The sequence below is a fragment of the Ahaetulla prasina genome, chromosome 2, assembly GCF_028640845.1.
Source record: "Ahaetulla prasina isolate Xishuangbanna chromosome 2, ASM2864084v1, whole genome shotgun sequence".
Classification (NCBI taxonomy): Eukaryota; Metazoa; Chordata; class Lepidosauria; order Squamata; family Colubridae; genus Ahaetulla; species Ahaetulla prasina.
In genome coordinates this window covers 39,475,436-39,494,736 of record NC_080540.1, presented here as the reverse complement: position 1 = coordinate 39,494,736, position 19,301 = coordinate 39,475,436, and the positions used below count along the sequence as shown (strand labels likewise).

Here is a 19,301-nt window from a genome sequence, read left to right as displayed (position 1 = left end):
TTGCTTGCACACACGGAGAAGTCGCCGCTAGTGGTTCAGCTGAACCGATACGAACTGGCTGAATACCACTTCTGATTCCATGGGGAAGAGAAAGTAGAAGGGAGGAGGAGGAGGAAGAGAAGCTATTTCAGAACTAAAATGATTATTTGGTCACTCATGAAATCGTACCAATGGGAGGGGAATTATGGTAAAGGCAATAGAAAAACTCAAATGTATGTTTGGGTTTTGAACCTTTTCTCTCTTCCATAATTGGAAGCCTGAAATACAAGCATTCTTGGACATTTTAGCTGTGCAAAACAATTACTATTCAATTTTTAAAAAAATACTGCTTTCTTAAAGAAAACCCATATTAAAATGCAATAAGCTTTTTTAAGGGCAGGTTCCAATTTCACAAGTCACTAATGACCCAGAAAAACTCAGAAGTTGGTTTACCCTGTTTCCAGTATGCTTTCTACAGAGACGAGGAAGGGAGCAGTTAAGACCGTTATCAGAATCAAACAAGTGTTGAGTAGAACTGCAAGAAATCTGCAACCCGGTTCTGACAGCTTTAGGGTGTGAATTTAGTATTAGTATTAAACTTAGTATTAGTTTTCTGTGTCGCTCTGCTGCTCTCTAGCAATCGGCCGGATTTTTGTAGCCAAGATTCGTTAACTCTAAGAAATAAGAAACGGGAACTAATCGCGTGGGACCCCAATCATTGAGTCTGCTGTCGTGGGAATCCTTTCTTATTCGTTTCGTGGGATTAATTCTACCCTCCCTTCCCCTGTCCATAGCAAATCACCCAAACACAATCTGTGCGTTTATATATTCGTTTTTCTCCGATTGGAAATTTCTAGTTCCTAAATTAAATTTCCGTTTAAAATGTCAATAGTCCAATCCGGAGCTGGAAGGACTTTCTATGGCTCAGGCCTCCTCTATGACTCAAAGGCCGGGATCTCAAGAGACCGAGACAACCTGGTGAGTAAGGAAGATGCGTTTGGTTTTCCCCGCTGATGCGCGCTTCCCCTTTAAGACGCTCGGATCGAACCCGGGAGTCTCCCCGCTTTTCACACCTTGGGTGGGAAAGGGAGGCGGGACCTCTCGCCTCTGATTGACGGCCTGCCAACCTCAATGGAACGTTGTATATCCGAACAGGGAAAAGGGCCTGCCGTCCAATCGGGAAGCGCGCGGGCACGCCGCGGAATGCCCAGGAGCCAATAAGAGAGCGGGAAGAGGACGGAACATGTTGCAATGTGTCCAAACGTGGGTTTGAGTTGGGCAACCGACGCTTGGGGGGCACTGAAAAGTGACTTTGCGGACGGGGAGGTGGGGACGCGAAGGTGACTGACTTGCACCGGCGTCCCGAGAGAATCGCGCGCTTGCTCGGCTCGGCTTGGCTGCTCCCGAGCGGGGCGCGTATCAGTCCCGAGGAGGCGGGAGAAGGAGGAGAGCCAAGCAAGGAAAGCCAAGAGGGGAAAGTTGCGGAGGCGGAGATAGAGAGAGAGAGCACCGCTTCGCCCGTGCTTGGGGGAAAAAAGGTGTCGGAGCCTCGGAGGAGAAAAAGGGCCAGGCATCGGCGTTGCTGTGCCCCCCCGCTGCAAAGCTAGGTTCTTTGCTCCGCTGAGCTTTCGGGCTCGGGTCTCATCTTGCAGCGGAGGAGGCGAGAGAAGCCGCGGGGAAGAAAGAGGAGGAACTTTTTGGGTGCGTGGAGCCTTTTCCCGGGCTCGGCCCAGGCGCTGCAAGCCGAAAAGATGCGGGCTCCCTTTTTCCCAGCACAGGATCCAGTCCCTCGCTTAGCTCGCGAGTAGTGATCCCGGAGGGGGTCTTTAGAGCTTCGTGCCTGGGGCCAAGAGCTTGCTGCTGCTGCTTCTTCCTCCTCTTTCTCTCTCGGCGTTGGAGACTCTTAAAATCCTGCTGCGTGGAGGAGCCGGCGCTGCGCCCTTTTTGCAGACCCCGAGAAAACTGAAAGAAGTTTGCCCGGTGTTTGGGACTGAAGTGCCATGGTTTAACCAAGTCCTTCTTGGAGGCCTACTGACCTCGGAGCAAATAAGCTCAGGTCTAGGAAAAAGAAAGGGGGAAAAACAACAACAACACGAGTGGGACTTTTCTTTCGTTCAACCCTCCCCCACCCCTCAAACCTTTGACTGGGTGTTTCCACTCTGTGCATGCTCTTGGTCCCCGCTTTTCCAGAAGGATACAAAATGGCGCTGCCGGGATGGGGCGAGGTGAGGTCTTCACCCCTCAGAGATGCCTTTTGGACTCTGCTTTTGATTTTCCAAATGTTCGTGGGAATGGGCTCTTGCATGGAGTGTGGCCCCAACTGTACGTGCGCCGGTGATCTTTTGGACTGCAGCAACCGGGGACTGGAAAGAGTTCCCCTGGAACTGCCCACCTGGATAGTTCATCTGTAAGTGTCCTATTTGCAAAGGCTAGATTGTTTTGGATAGGCAGGACAGATTCTTTTGAAATTCTGCCTTAATGTGTGAGTGCGTTTTCCACATTGAGGTCTCCATCCCCTTCATGAAGGGCAGTTTCTAATCCTTTCTTCTTTGCAGAGGGTGATTAATGTAACAGTGCCTTTTCCCTTCATTGACATATCTAGTTGTAGCTAGTTGCTGAGCAACTAACTCTGACATCCCTTTGGGGGTAGAGAGTTCTCACGTCCTCAAAGAGAGATAACCCAGAGGGAATAGAAGCTGCCCATTCCCCTTCTAGTTATAGACTCTCTTCAGAGTGAGATGTTTTAAAGGGGACACTTCACACCCTCATTCTTCAAACTCTGTAGGTGCCGGTTTGTTGCTGAGTTCCTACTTTGTATGATCCCCATCTGCAAACTCGCAAATGTTTTCCTTCTGTCCTCCCTGAAGTTCTCAATTGAATTTCTCTTAGCTGGAGATACATACATACATACATATATACATACATACATATATATACAGTGCAGGACATAGATGCTTTAATTTGCTTTGTTCAACATGTGTCTGGTTCTGAAAGGTTCTATATTGCTGGTTCATCCTATAATCCTATGAAACCTGACTGGTTTTTGGACATTCCTGGGTAAGGTCATTTGTCCATTAAAAATATATATTCTGATTAATGATTGAAATAAGCATTGAAGGTGGTCAGGCGGATTCTTTTATTAGAATTATTTTAAAGTCAAACAAGATCAACAGGTTGGCAAACTCCATGTTTTAAAATATCGATGTCCTCTTAAATTTCACTTATAATAGCCCTGGTTAAAACCCAAGGTTAGGCCCCTGGAAACCCCATGTTGTATATGATAGAAGTCCTTAACATTACTGCACAAACTTAGAAAGCTCACGGTTGTCAAATGTAAGGGTTTATAGAGAGTCATCTGCTGATTGTTATTTGTGTGTTGTATGGATACAGCATTCAATTTCAGATGTAGATTTTTAAAAAACCTGACATAGGTTCTTCTGCCAATCTTTAGCTATTCAACTTTTTTCTCCTGGAGAGATAAGATCTCTTCTTTAATTCAGTGGTGAAATTTAAAGGCAATTGAATAAATGGTTGCTGTTTGCTTCTACAAGACAAAGAATGTTCTACTTCCTAAGGAATTAATAGTTGCAGTCCAAAGTGAAGAACACTGATTTTTTTTTTGTAGAAAAAAATTAAATGGTTTGCAGATGTAGGCCAAATGTCTTTCCTTTGGTTGCTGCACACTGGACCCTTGTTATCTGTTAAATAGTTTGATGTCTTAACTTAGTAATTACAGTACTTAATTCATGATGTCCTCAGATTGGGGATTCATATGACTTATATTTCAGGTGTTAAAATATGGGCCAATAAAACGTGTGGTTTTTATCTAAGCTGGTGCATTCAGATTCTTATCATACCTCATGTACAAGTATTTCCTTTTTTGCTGTAGATGCATTTACTTGGAGGTAAGTATGCTTAGTACTGCAGTCTTTACACTCTTTTTAGGCAGAAAACTGCTTATAAATGTGTAAGGATAGAACTTCATAAGTAGCTATCAAAGATCAAAGTTTTGATTTATTAAATATTAAAATTATCCCTGGAAAATGAATTTTTTCATTGCTCCTTGTAATAACTTTTTTTTGGCGAAGTTAGTCAACTTAAAGATTCTATACATGGATTTGGTATTCTACATAAAGATGTTAGAGCTCTTTAACATACACTGTAACCTGAGAAATGTCAAATCGCCTTAACAGAATAGGATATATCTGTGTCTAGATTGAAACCTACGGGCAACCCGAGAAGCAGAATTAGGACAAATTCATTTTGAGATAAAGCGATGTTCTTATTTGTCATGGAGAGTTTGAGACCTAACCAGACTTTAAAAATGATTTAAAGGGTCTTATTTCATGAGGGAAAAAAGAAAGCGATTAAAGTACCAAAGCTATAGCTTGCAGCTCACATTCTTGAATAAAATTCTACATTTTCTTCTTTGATGTCTGCTTTTATTGATGTTAAAAAAATTACTTGGCCATGTAAACCTCATTCTCTTTGCATGAGAGTTAATGAATTAATCACTTCATATCTACTGCAAGTGTGGTGTGTTAGAGTGATTTTTAAACTAAGATTAATGGGATTATAATTGAGCTGCCAGTCCCTAGAGTGTAATATTGCCTATCTCAGTATTAACTAACCCCTATCTCAAAGAGTTATATACAGCAGACTTTTTACATATATAAAAGTTAGAATCAAGTATATGCCATCAGGGATCAGGAAGTGGTTGATCTTTTGATTGTGTTAACCACATCAGTGATTACTTCCTAGGGCTGATTCTTGTAATCTGCTAAAGTTTTCTTTTAAACTTTCATCTAGAAGCCAGCAGTATTCTCCCTCACAGTACATGTTTGCTATTTAAGAAAGTTAATTGCTCAGAGTTAATGCTGTGTTACAAGAGGACGGAGGCTTTTTCATATGTGCCAACTTTATTTTGGTTGTAATTTTAGGACTGGTAATTCATTGCCAGTGGTGCTAAACTGTGGGTGTTGTCTGACAAGTAAGATACCTATAATGTATGGAGGATATTTTTATGAAGACAAGCTCCTTTGATTTTGTTACATCATGTTTACATCAACTCATGCTTGGATGCCCAGTTTATTGATGACAGTAGTCACCTACTGTGTGTCTTCAGTATTGTGGCAGTGGTCTTTGTTTATTCCTGTGAAAGTTTCACTAGGATTGTGCATGCTAGATAGTAAACTGTTAATCAGAGTTGGAGGCCTTTTTATCCAGTTTGGACCAGAAGTATGACGTCACCTGAAATCCCTTATAAACTTTCCGTGGGTGGGTTCATGCATTACACAAAGCTGTGGTTTACTTAACAACAGCTTATGGAATAAACTGTAATTGCTTGGGTTCACACACAAGTCACTGACATAAACCATGGTTTATAAATCATGATGGCAGAGTTCACATAGAACAGCAAATCACTCTATAGCTTAAGGTCTTGCATGAAATCAGTTTGGGATTTGAAAAAGGCCTCTTGCATGGGGAATAGGGTGAGTCTTTTTTGGGGGTGTCTTTGATTTTAGCTTTACTTTCACCTTGGTATAGTTATGTGTTATTTATTGTTTCTTTCTGGATTTGTAGCTGTATATTTATGTATTAATTTTGTACCTAGAAATCTTATTCAGAGAGAATCAATACAACATTCTAAGCTTTTACAATAAGCATCAATTCGTTTACATACATATAGTACAAAGTGGCTTACTTTAACATGAAACTTTAGAACTGTTTTGTATTTAAAAACATGGGGAATGCTTTAGTACATTAATTAAAGGTACTTACATTATTTTGTAACTCAAAATAGTGCTAAATGACATAGCTTGCACCCTATTATATTTATGTGAACATAGAATGTAGAATCAAAAGGCTGGAAGTGGTCCTTTAGTCCAGCTCCCTGCTCAAGGCAGGAGATCTTATACCATCCTGGTCAAACGGTGGTCCACTCTATTTTTGAAAACCTCCAGTGAATGGAGCACCCACAACTCCAGGAGGCAAACTATTCCATTATCATTGTCAGAAAGTTTCTTTTTACTATTAAATTGGATTTTTTGAAAAAAACACATAGATGTAACCTTTTGGCAAAATGATCTTTGCTCTTTTTCTTGCCACTGCAAATTATACTACTGTACTGTATCTGTTTTTTTTTTCATAATTAGTTAGTTATTAGTTAGTTCTGTATCTTGGTAACTTGAAGATATGTGGACTTCAATACCCAGGATTCCCCTTGGCATGATATGCCAATAGCTTGGTACACAGATCAGATCTGACTATTGTGGTTTGGCATTGTTCAGTATATCAGCTTGGCCATCTATGGTTTATAAATCATGTTTTACTGGGGCCCTTATGATAATTACTCACAGGAATAAAAATGGTCAATGAAATTAAACATTTTTAAAAATCAGTGTTGATTTCTATTAATGCATGTTAGTATTAATAAAAAATGTAAAATGTAATAAATATATTGCTGTATTTATATGATACAAGGTGCATTGAAGGGTTAACATGCACAGATTATACACCTATGCTTGTGGGGCCCACAGGCAAGTGCCCATCAGGCCCATGCGTTAAGACAGCCCTGGTGTGTTCTGGCCAATAGTGTGGCTTATTCAACTAATACAGCTTCATATTAGTGTAGTGTTTCTCCACCTTGGCTGCTTTAAGCTCTGTGTACTTCAACTCCCAGAATTCTCCAACCAGCATAGCAGGCTGAGAATTCTGGGAATTGAAGTCCACATAGCTTTAAAGTTGCCAAGATTGAGAAACTATATTAGTGTGTCCCCAATCATATTCTTCAAAATGGTTTGACATTTTAGACATCTTTTAAACAAGTTTTAAATGAATAACTCAGGATTGCAAACTTAAAAAAAAAAAGACTCTCATCTCTGACTCTAGCAGTAAAAGAATGGGCTTACTTTGCAACTGATGCAGATGGGGGTGGGGAGATGGAGGCTTCTCATTTGACAGTTATGCCATCATATCCGTAAATCTTCTTCAGAGTCTGTAAATGAATGCAATTAAATTGAGGTGTGATCTCCAAAGGTCAAATTGGTATGTAGCTCACCAGATCAAAGGCTAGCATAAAAGTTTCGGCTCTCCCTCTTTCCCCAGCCCTTATCCAAATATCCCACGAAAATTTCTAATTTTGTATTTTCAGCACTGGTAAATTTCTCCCTGTATGACAACCTCTCAGAGGTTCATCTCCTTTTTCTTTTCCTACATTTTCCTGATTTGTTCCTTTTAGGATTTGTGGTAAAAATTCTGAATTGCTGGCATCCTGAAGTGATCATAAAATTTGGTGAGGTGATCTGACTATTATGTCTTCCCTTATATTTATTAAGAGGGACATCTGCCTTCATGATGCTTTTAACATTGTTATGCAGGTAGTCCTCAACTTATGACCACAATTGAGCCTAAAATTCCTATTGCTGAGCTAGACAGCTGTTAAGCGAGTTTTGCTCCATTTTACGACCTTTCTTTGCCGTAGATGTTAAGTGAATCACTGTAGTTGTCAGTAACCCGGTTGTCAAGTGAATTTGGCTTCCCCATTGACTTCGCTTTTCAGAAGGTCACAAAACACAATTGCATGACCCAGGACACTGCAAATGTCATAAATATGAGCCACTTGCCAAGCTTCTGAATTTTGATCATGGGATCATGGAGATGCTGCAGTAGTCATAAGTGTGAAAAGTAGTCATAAGTCAATTTGTGCACAGTCACTCATGCGCTCGTTACCTCTCGCTTGGATTATTGTAATGCTCTCTACATGGGGCTCCCCTTGAAGTGCACTCGGAGGCTTCAGTTAGTCCAGAATGTAACACCGCTCCTGCGCAGACTGCACTGGCTGCCTGTGGCCTTTCGAGTGCACTTTAAGGTGTTGGTTACGACCTTTAAAGCGCTCCATGGCTTAGGGCCTGGGTACTTACGGGACCGCCTGCTGTTACCACATGCCTCCCACCGACCCGTACGCTCTCACAGAGAGGGACTTCTCAGGGTGCCGTCCGCCAAACAATGTCGGCTGGCGGCCCACAGGGGAAGGGTCTTCTCTGTGGGGGCTCCCACACTCTGGAACGAGCTTCCCCCGGGTTTACGCCAAATACCTGACCTTCGGACTTTCCACCGCGAACTGAAGACACACCTTTTCATCCGCGCGGGGCTGGCTTGAATTGAATTTTAATGTCAAATTTTTATCAATTTTAAATGGGGTTTTTAATGTATGGTAAATTTTAAATTTCCGGGCTAATTTAAATAAGTTTTTAAATCGCATTTTAAATTGTACTTTGTATTGTTTGTTTTATTTTGCCTGTACTTTCCCTGAGTCCTTCGGGAGAAGGGCGGTATAAAAATCAAATTAATAATAATAATAATAATAATAATAATAATAATAATAATAATAATAATAATAATAATAATAATAATAATAATTTTTTCAGTGCTGTTGTAACTTTGAATGGTCACTACTTGAATGGTGGCAAGTTGAGAACTACCTGTATTAGAGAAAGCTTAGCTTACACTCTTTTGTTTTTGTGTGAAGAATTGGTCCTCTCTTATGCTACACAGGCATAGATAGAAGTATAACTTCTACTGGACTTCACTGTCTGATTTGCCCCAGAAGAAGATATATGGAGATGTTTGGATGAATGCCCTTGTCTGCATGAGCATAGCAGATTTATTTAGTGAGTTATAGGCTTGCCCATACAAATGGATTGATGTTGCTTTTGGTTCAATGGGGTACATATTTCACAGGCTTCTATTGAAGTTGGGGACCGTAAATTTTCCATTGAGTCTTAGAATGTGACCCCTTCCTTAGTTACCTTCAGGGAGACTTGAATGAAGTCTTCTGCTTGATTTACTGTGACGGGCATGTGTATTTATGAAATCATGCTACTGGATAAAGGTACTGTAGATTGCTATTTAGCTACCTCTAAGAATACATTTTAGAAATGACTAGAAGGTGTCCCACCTGGATATTTCTGTTATTAGAAATATCCAAAAGCTCTATAATCAGAAAAGGTTATAGAAGTGTTGAAGCTTTTAAAATTTGTGTCTTTAATTTTCTGAGAGATCATGGTAGAATCTAAAATGGCATATTGCTAATTATATCGGTTTATTAAAGCAGAGTTCTCGGAAGTGTTTAATATTGACCCAGCAAAGATTGATGGGACTATCTCAGGGGTTTATGTTATTATTTGTAGTACTAATAGTTAAAGTAGTATTTATTAAATTATTTTAATAGAATGTTTGGGGGTTAATGAACAATCTAAAACTTCATGAAGTTTGGGAACTTGTTCTAAATTATGTTGTCATGGGTTGAAAAGGATCTATTCCTATGAAAATCTATTCAAGATCACAGCCTGGAGATCTCTTCAGGCCCTGAGTTTAATTAAACAAGAATACACCAATGACTTGTCTAAGTGACACTTATACTTGTTCCTAGGATATCTGGTTTGGATTACAGTTTAAGTCTGCAGCTGTAGCCCCAATGCCATGCATAATAATAGGTGTGTGTGTCACTATCATTTGAGTGGATATGCGCAGAAGTACAGGCATTAAATCATTTTTATTGCATTTTAGTTTATGGTTATGAAAATATATTATGCTTGAACGGTTTATTTTTACAACTTACAATTTTATGTCTTATCTTTTCTGATTTTTATAGTGATAATTTGTGACACTTGTTGACACTTGCTGCAGAATGGAGAAGTAGAAGGGGAGCCAGTGTGCACAACTGAGGAAAGTCAGACACAGAGTTCTCTTTAATTTGAAAATAAAATTTCACAATGTACAAAAACATATTTCTTTTGGACTGACATCCTGTTGGTTATACACCGTTTTGCAATTCCACATGCATCTTTATCTCGTGCAAAATTCTAAAACATTCATTTTTAAAAATGAATTAAGCCTTATCTTAATTAGCAGTTTTACTTGTTATTAAAATCCATGTGTGCTTTGACCTTTCTCTTCAAAAGCCTTTAATGTTAGCCTTGGCTGTTCCATAGAGACGAATAATAATAATAATAATAATAATAATAATAATAATAATAATAATAATAATAATAATAATAATAATAATATTTTAATTTGTATACTGCCCTTCTCCCGAAGGACTCAGGGCAGTTTACAGCCACAATAAAATACAAAAACAACACATACAATGCTAAGAACAACCTTTAAAAAACTTATTCAGTTGGCCCCATTTAAAATACAGTATCAACCCTGTAAAATTTATAAAAATTTAAAACCCATAAAATCAATTAAAATTTTTAAAAATTCAAGCCTGAATGAGACCTGTATTATGGTAGTTAGGTTTAGGCCAGATTGTGGGGCTCAGGACCAGCCAGATGACCTCCAGTTGAGTCCTAAAAGGCCCCATAAGAAAGGCTGTTTCCATAGATTTGTCAAGGAATGTTGCAAGAAGTTACCTGTGCTTTGGTTATAGCACTTGCTGAATAGCTCTTATTAGCCCTTTCTGAAGCATCATTCAATCTGATGGATTTTGGGGATCTAAGAGCAAACTCTTTGGGATCCTCTTCTCTTGGGAAACTTTTTGTAGCCTTTAATCACTCTTGGCTTTTCCTTCCCCACAGTGATTGCAATTTGAAACGCAAGGGCCAGATACAAAGGGAGTTGCAACTCAATAGATTCAGAACCACTTACAAAGGAGAAGTTTGAAAGGTGAAGAATGAATGAGCTTGAGTGAGAGTGTGCTAAGGGAGGAGCAGTAGGAGTGAAGGACACGTTTTCAGGAAACAACCTTTTCGATAGGTAGCTGAATTATTCCCACATACGCAAGCAGATACCTCTGTTCTTACAAATGGGTTCATTTCAGAATATGGAAATGCTCAGGGTTGTTTAGAATTGATTTTTTAAAAATACACATTTTTCCCATCCGGATGTCCCTTACACTTCAGTCTTCAGAGCAAAATATGTCAAAAACATATGTATTCCGTAGAACTGAATAGATGCCAAGGAATGTAGGAGTTGTCGCTTTTGGATCAACCTCAGAGGTCTCTTAAAATCAGCTGCTCCCGCATCCACTTAGAATTCTCTGAGAAAAAACCTGATTCCCTTTTATTTCCTTATTTTTGTATCCATCGTATCCTGGAAGCATAGATCTTGTTATGAGGTTCTCTTCAAAGAACTCGGAGTCCATATCCTTAAGAGCATGCAAGGCTGAAAAGGGCTGAAGTAGTAGATGCCTAATACGATTCTGTCATATCACATATTTACTACAACTATTATTTGAATGGAGAGGAAGAACAAAGAATTTTTCAGGAAAAGAAGAAAAAAAATAATAAGTTAGAGTTAACAGAGTTGCAAGTAATCATTTGTCTTAGCTATTTTTATTTCTAATCAGTGAGTAAGTCATAAATATTACTAGGCAACTGGGCTAGCATAAATAAAATAAAACAGAGTATTGCTTGCAAAATTAAAGATAGATCCTAAATGTAGAAGAATTGAAGGCTGCTATTTTTTGGTGTGCTGCTGCTTTCTTTTTTCTGGTGCCCTGTAGACACAGTAATTTCTCTGTTTCTGCTCAAACTTGAAAAAAAAGGAGCAATGTGAATTTTCCCCATTAGTTTAACAAAATAAAGAATTGATAAGCATTTTTTTCTCTATAGGTATTTTGGGGATATGCCAAGTTATGAAATTCTAAACAAAACTCGATATAATTTTATGAATGTGACTTAGCCATACATAAACAAGTTATTTGAGGAATAGAACAGAAAGAGTAGAGTAGAGCAGAGCAGAGCAGAGCAGAGCAGAGCAGAGTAGAATTCTTTATTGGCCAAAAGTGATTGCACTCACAAATTTGTATCCGTGCATAAGCTGTCAGTGTACATGCAAGCAACAAGTGATTTCTAAAAAGCATTTCTATTCTTTTTCAGTATTTATATAGACTATCTGAAAGGTCTCCAGGCAACAAGAAATCTTTGTATTTATTCTCTTTAACTTCCAACTGGTTGCTTTTCTTGAGGCTGCTTCTAAAATCCTCAGCAGAGCAAATTAGGTGTCCCCTCAATTGAGAACTTGTGTGAGATATTTGGAGACAAATGATTTTACCAGAGATAGGTGAAACTATTCAAAAAAGGACTTTCTGGTAAAAATGCTAGTTAGTGTAAGATGAAGTAGATTTTCTATTACACAAAAACTTAAGCAATCATAAATAGATCAACTTTTTTCAGGTGCCCTCTATTGTTTTTGCTGCAGAAAGCCAACATTAGCTACTTTGCTGGAAGTTGATGTAAGAACAATGTAACTGTGCATGTGAGATCACAGTAGTGGTTGTAAAATTACTTTTCAGTGGAAGAAAGTGCAACGACTAAATATCCAAAGACTGAGGCAATTTATAGTAGAGCAGAGTGTTGAACTTGAACATAAGTTTATCTATTGTTGGAACGTAAATGAGAAAGATCCTGGCTTCAGTCCTAAAACATTTAGAGACTAAAATGCTGTAGGTGAGGATCAGAGGGCGAATAATAAATGGAAAACTGTGATTGTCGGTTATGAAAGAAAGTTGTTGAATGAAGTGGTAGAAGCTCATACTGCAACTGGTATTTTGGAATTTTGGAAATTTTGGCCATTCATTCATACATATATTTTCTGTAGCTGCCCATTTTCTTCCAAGTGACTCTGGGTGACTTACAATTCTAAAACGGCGTTATGGACCATTATTTTTCAAAAAGGATCTTTTTTGTACTTGTCTTTCCATAGCCTATGTGAGACTTCATGGGAAGGATTGCTGCACCATTTGGCTTCTTGGCCCTGTTATTTTTAGGCTGCTTGGCACCTCTGATGTAAACATAACTGAGGAAGTGATTTCAAGTAATTGTGGTTTAAGAATTGTGTAGTTGCATAAGGAATAAAGGATTGCTGCTTTTCTTTATTTCCAAAATTGTAGATTGTCTGAGTTTTATTAACTGGCTATTCTCTTGTACACCTTCATATCTGTATATATCATACAGATTAGAAAATGTGAGCAAGACGTTCAGAATTTACAAACTGAAATCCTTGGTGATCTGTAGAAAAATTCCCTCTTGGAAAAGTGTAGACAATGTTTTTCTTCAGATCTAGTGTGAAAATAGCTTTTATAATTAAGGATGGTACACAGTTCGAGTGCCTAACCTCTTACACATGAGTGTTTTCTTGGATTACATAAAAAGTATAAATGGATCCAGTGACTATATTTTACTCGGCTGTGGGGAAATCTGCACACAGTTCAAATCAGTTCTAGCCATGAGCTCTTTTAACTTAAAAAGCAAGCATATTCAAGTCTACCAATATTTGTAGCTCAGGTTTGAAATGAGGGGTCCTTAGTGCTCTCTGAGTTTGTTTATTTGCTAGTAGCACTGATGATGTTACCTGGTTAGGGTAATGAAACGCCAGCAAGAAAACAAACAAGCTCAGAGAGAATCAAGGAACCCTCATATTCAAGTCTGTAAGGATCAGACGCTGTGTAATATATCATAGGCTTGCTGAGATAAAATATAAACAAGCAGTCCCTTGTTTGTACGAAGAAAAAGTGAACTATAAATACTCTGAGACAAATAATACTCTACAGCAGGGGTGTCAAACTAGTGTCATCACAGCATTGTCACATGACGTATTGCGATTTCTCCTCCTTTGCTAAACCGCACGTGGGCGTGGGCAGCCCATGATGCATGCGGCCCGTGGGCTGAGAGTTTGACACCCCTGCACTACAGGTTATTCTTGCTTTATGACCAAAATTGGAACTGCCAACTCTGTCACTCAGTGATGCAGACCCCAAACAAGATGTCACTTACAATTGCACTGCCAACTGCTCCATTGGATTTGCTTATTGGAAGCCAGCTGTGAAGTGTTCAGTTGGCAATCATGTAACAACAGGATGCTGTAATGGTGTGAGCTCCTGCTGGTTGTGAAGCCCTTGAATCTTAATTATATGGCTGCAGGGATGCTGCAGTGCAGGTTGTACAGATCATAAAGTTACTTTTTCAGCGTCATCATAACTTTGAATGGTTGCTAAACCATGCAGTCATTAAGTGGAGGACTACCTATTACAGCTTTGGGTTTACAAGGCAAATTTATTAATCATCATCATGGTTGTGAAAATACATGTGAGCTTGGCAATTGCCCTTAATTTTCATTGTCAGATTAAGTTTTGATAGAAATCTATAGCACAGTGTTTATTGTAATTATTTATTTAAAATATGTATCCTCCCAACCTGTGTTAAACTCTGGGCGGCTCCTCAAATTATTTCTTAATAGTAATAATAACAATACTTTAATAGACATTTAAAAGCCAGAAAAAGTCAGAAAAGAAACAAACAAAAAGAACATACACAAGAGGTTTACAAACTTTGTAAAATAGAGTTAAAAAATTGAAGTACTGCTTGTTTGTTACTGTATAGGGAAGTGAACAAACCTTTGTTAAAATGTAGTCACTATTCAACAATTAACACTCAAAAAGGTAGCTAGTATGATAAGTCAGAATAAAGAACAATGACCTAGGAAGTTTTATCTTTAATAAATCAGACATGACCTCATTAAATTATTATAATCCTTTTTATGTATTGTAGGATTGCAAGAGATGGTTGGTGATGGAAGCAGCACATAAATAAAATAAATGCGATTCTGCCATAATTTAGAGCTCAAGTGATGGTTACTGTAATTTTAACTGTGGGCATTTTTGTTTAACAATATAAACCTCTCACACAGCTCTCTGGAAGCAAGTATATTCCAATTTTAAAGAAGATCACCAATTTTACCCTTTGTTTCTTTGGGATCCCAGAATATATAGTGAGATTTATCTGTCTTTTTTTTTTCCCGCCTGAGCACAGAAAACCAACAGTGGAAGGTTTTTTCCACCAACAGTGGAAGGTATTGGATTAGGAAGCTGCTGATCTGCAAATACTATCAGAAGTAATAAAACGGATAGCATAGGAGAGCAGCCTGGTTGGAGGCCCTATGAAATACAATCCTTCAAATGGCTTCCAGTTGTCCAAACACAACTGCTTCTCCCTCTTTGTGCATGTATGCGTATGAGAGTCTGGCTCATTAGCCAACAAAAAGGGAAATTGAGGAGAACTGGCAATGGATGGAATTTAGCCCACTGCCCAGGCAGCTTAAACCTCTGAAAGTCTGTTTTTATTGCACAGGTTCGTATTAAAATAGGTTGGCTTTTGTGTTACTAAGTGATAGGAGCTGTGTCTTCTGCGGATCGGGTTAAAATTCTTAATGATTAGGTAAACATTCTTAATGATTAAGGGTATTACTCTTTTGAAGATTGTAATCTTGGGGACATTTTTAAAAACTATTCCATTGCAACGAAGGTTTTTTAAAATCTGTAGTAAACTTTGGCTAAGAATCAGCTAAGAGTCAAACCCTGCTCCTTCTTCATGAACTTATCAATTGAGTTCTCCTACAGCACACCTGACTTGCCTTCTAGCTGTCATTAGGAAATTATAAAAACAGGTAAAATGACAACTTTTCCATAGTTTTTCCTATAATGGAGAACGTGTTTGCTTGGAAATATAAAACAGTATATTATTATTGGAATGCAATGAGCTGCTTAGATTCACTTACACTACATCATTTACCATGGGATCAGGCAATATACTTAGCATCTTTTACAATGACATCAGGGTTGTCTAGTATGGGTGGCATTGAACTTTTTAAATATGATGATGTTTGGAGGGATTTAGGAAAAATAGTATATAGGGCATTGAGCTTTTTAATAATGTCCCCCATTGAACGGATTTTTCCAGTTTGTGGACTTCAAGAAAAAATAGTTCTCTGCAAGTCCCTTCCAAGCTTTCTTTCCCCACTACAAAAAGCAAACGGGGGAACAGGCAAGGTAAGCTAGAGACAAAAATGATTTGTTGAATTCCTATGGCACTGAACTGTAACAGGCAACAAACAGCAAAATAAAACAAAACCATGACAGCATGAATTGATAAAAATGAACCACAGCATATAAAACAGAACTATTAATACATTAGGAAAATCTGGTTCCATTTGACACCCGAGTCCAACTCTATAGACATTATCCAGAAGAGTAGAGACTTCACTCCCATTTGGAAGTCCCATCACTAAGCCAACCAGTTCTAGCGCATTAGTGCCACAATGAGACACAGCATTTTCCTGCACCTCTCCCCCCCTCCTCCTGAAAATGGCAAACCACAAATATGGCCCCCAGTCTGAAAAAGTTTGCTTATCTCCGGTCCTTTGGTACCCACTATTCACTTTGCTGCATGTTTGAGTGCTATTTCTTCCAAATTCCTACAGTTCGGAAAAACAACACGACTTGCTATTGAGATTGGAACTTTGTTGAGCATTTTTAGATCTAGTTGTTTTGAGTAGTAGTGTGATTTTTATCTATATGTCTGGGTACATGAAGAGTCCCACTTTTCTTAAGGGCAGCTAATGCTTTGGATATCATGAGAACTGGTGAGTAAGATTTTGCAACTTGCCAGGTGTGGGTGAGGTCAAAGTAGGTGTTCTGCTTTAGGGAATAACAAACACATGGTGTGTGTGCATGCTAGACAGTTTTCCCATTGCTTTTCTTGCATTTGAGGCTTAGGTCTTATGATTTGGAATCTTTTGATATCTTTTTTTTATTCATATACATTAGGAAATAAGAAATAGACTGCAAGTGATCCAAACCTGCATGTAAGGCTTCAAAACAGCGTGGCTGATGGCCAACAGTGAATTATTTACTTTTTCAGTATCGCTAAATGTCTATGGAGATTCTCAGTCATCCAGATCATGGTTGGCCCAAAGGTGCTTTTTCAAGAGGCAACTGGACTTTCTGGTTTTTCTTTAAAGATGTTTTGCTTCTCATCCAAGAAGCTTCTTCAGCTCTACTTTTTTTTTAGTAATTGCTGCAGGTTTACCGAGGTGTAAGATAGCTGATTCAAACTCCAATTTTACAGCTTATTTTGTGGTTATAGAAAGGCCAATAATCGCTGATGTCCTTCCACCCCACTTCTTTATTAGGTCCCAGCCTTTTCTTGTGATGTTGATTTTGGTTTTAAGATCTGGAGCACATTCCTTTGATCTGTGCTTTCTCAAATAATTTGAACTAATTGAAATAATTCGTTTATCTCTTTATACCCTTGCAGTTTTGTGAGATCTCAACTCTAATACCATCCAGAATGAGGTGGATTTCAGTTATATTACTTCATTTCAAAAGAAATCATTGGTTTTGACTCAATCAGTACTTAGATTTCATTTGTTCTGGCTGTGGAGTTCCAGAAGAGAGAAACAAATCTCAAAACTTCTGCCAATCGTATGATTGTGGCATTTGTATTCGAGCGATTTTAAAAGAATGAGAAGATACCTTTACTGATAAAGAAAATATTTTCTTTTTTAAAGCAAATCGAATAAATTTGGGGAAGCAGGAGCAAAAGAAAAAAAAATCCTTCTAGATATCAGGGTTCCATATCTGTTGATTAACCTTACAAAGATGGTGCATAATAGTAAAATGGAAACACAGATTTCTTAGTGTAGAAACCTATATTTAAAAAATCTGTATTATGGCCTGTGCTGCAGTGCTTCCATGTCTTTGTTTTCCCATATGTTTGTTGGCCAATGGAAGCCTTCCTTCATGCCAGAGATTCCCAGCTGTTTCCTCTATGTGGATTACCACAATTTGGAATAGTGACCCAGTGATGTCATACCAGTCATCAAGCTGAAGCTTTTCTTTTTTAATGACTTATGAGCCAATTTCCTTTTCTGTGAAAAAAAACCTTGTGTTTTTTTCAGTGTTTGGGGCCCAATTTTAGGGTATGATGGTCATATGCAGACTTCCCATTTCATGCTCTAGAACAGGGGTGCCAAACTTATGTCATCATGGCGGTGTCACGGGATGTATTACGGCTTTTCCCCCCTTCGCTAAACCAGGTGTGGGCGTGGCCAGCACCTGATGCATTTGACCCACGAGCCGTGAGTTTAACAGCCCTGCTCTAGAAGTTCTTCAAGATCAGTCACAATTTTGGTTAATTGGGAGGAACCAAGTTATATTAGCATGTGTTGCTTGGCCATTCTGTCTTGCTAATTGAAATGGTTGTGCAAACCAAACATGATTCATTTAAAGTTGTATCTGAATGGGGGCTCTCTGATTTGTTGTTATCTTAGCAGACCAGAATTCAAAGCCAAGAGGAATGCAGTGAAATGGGAAATAGGGTTTAGAAAGCAAATAACAGACGGGGATTTCCTGTTTGCTTTTTTAAATCGGTCCTAATAGTGAGAGCAGTAGGTGGAGAGCATTCAGCAAGCATGTGCTTGATCAGCCCTAATAACCTGTTGACTAACTTCTGAAACTGTGATCATAATTTAGATATCTGTACGTTCCCTGCAAACTTTATGGTGTATTAATTTGTACAGAATGGTTAGATAATATCACTGAAGCAATGAACGTGAATTTGGGCAAATTCCAGGAGACAATGGAGAGAACAGGCAGGCCTGGCATACTATGGTTCATGGGTCATGAAGAGTTGGACACGACTTAGCGACTGAATGATGACAACAAATTTGTACAGAGACTGGTCTGAATCTTTTATTGCCAAATTCATTCAAATAGAGGCACATATAAAGTAGTTTGGGGTTTTCATCTCATAAATATGTAGACACTCAGTAGTAAAACTAAAAGTACACAGAAGGCAAGGAGAAAGTGCTAGACTTGAGTTTTGTTATTACAGAAAAAGACACTTGTCTGAAACCCCCTTACTTCTTTGTGTTGACAGTACAAAGGAATAAGTGGGTAAAGTTTATGACTTGATATAGTGCTTTAAAAGGTGTTAAGTCTTTTTCTTCCCATAGAAAGAAAACTTTTCTCCATGGAAATGGATGCTCAGCAGAATCATGATGCTTTCCTACTGGTTAAAATGTAAAAGCAAGTGAGACATCCTGATTCCTGGATTGATTTTAAAAAGCATATTTCTCAGGATGGGGTTTTAAAAGAATATTTAATACACTGTGATTTTGATTATTATCTACCATCAAGTCAACGTCATCTCTTAGTGACTACAAGTAGTCCTCGGCTTATGACCCTAATTGAGCCCCAAATTTTCATTGCTAAGCATGATAGGTGTTAAGTGAGTTTTGTCCCATTTTATGACCTTTTTTTTGCCAGAGTTGTTAAATGAATCAGCGCAGTTGTTACATGAATCAGTGCAGTTGTTAAATGTATCTGGCCTCCCCCATTGACTTTGCTTGTTGGAAGCTAGCTGGAAAGGCTACAAATGGTAATCACATGATCTCAGGACATTGCAACTTTCATAAATACATGCCTGTTGCCAAGCACCCAAATTTTGATCACATAAGAATAATAAGTGTGAAAAGCA

At 38.6% G+C, this 19,301-nt stretch overlaps 1 protein-coding gene across 1 annotated transcript in view; it reads left to right on the top strand.

Moving 5' to 3' along the window:
- Nucleotides 1-1,218: 1,218 nt before the first annotated feature.
- Nucleotides 1,219-19,301, top strand: part of LRIG1 (leucine rich repeats and immunoglobulin like domains 1) — a 157,270-nt gene continuing 139,187 nt past the window's right edge. The window contains exon 1 of the mRNA XM_058167183.1: nucleotides 1,219-2,386. Coding sequence (XP_058023166.1) covers nucleotides 2,145-2,386 — 242 coding nt within the window. The 5' untranslated portion in view covers nucleotides 1,219-2,144. The remainder of the gene's footprint in view (nucleotides 2,387-19,301) is intronic.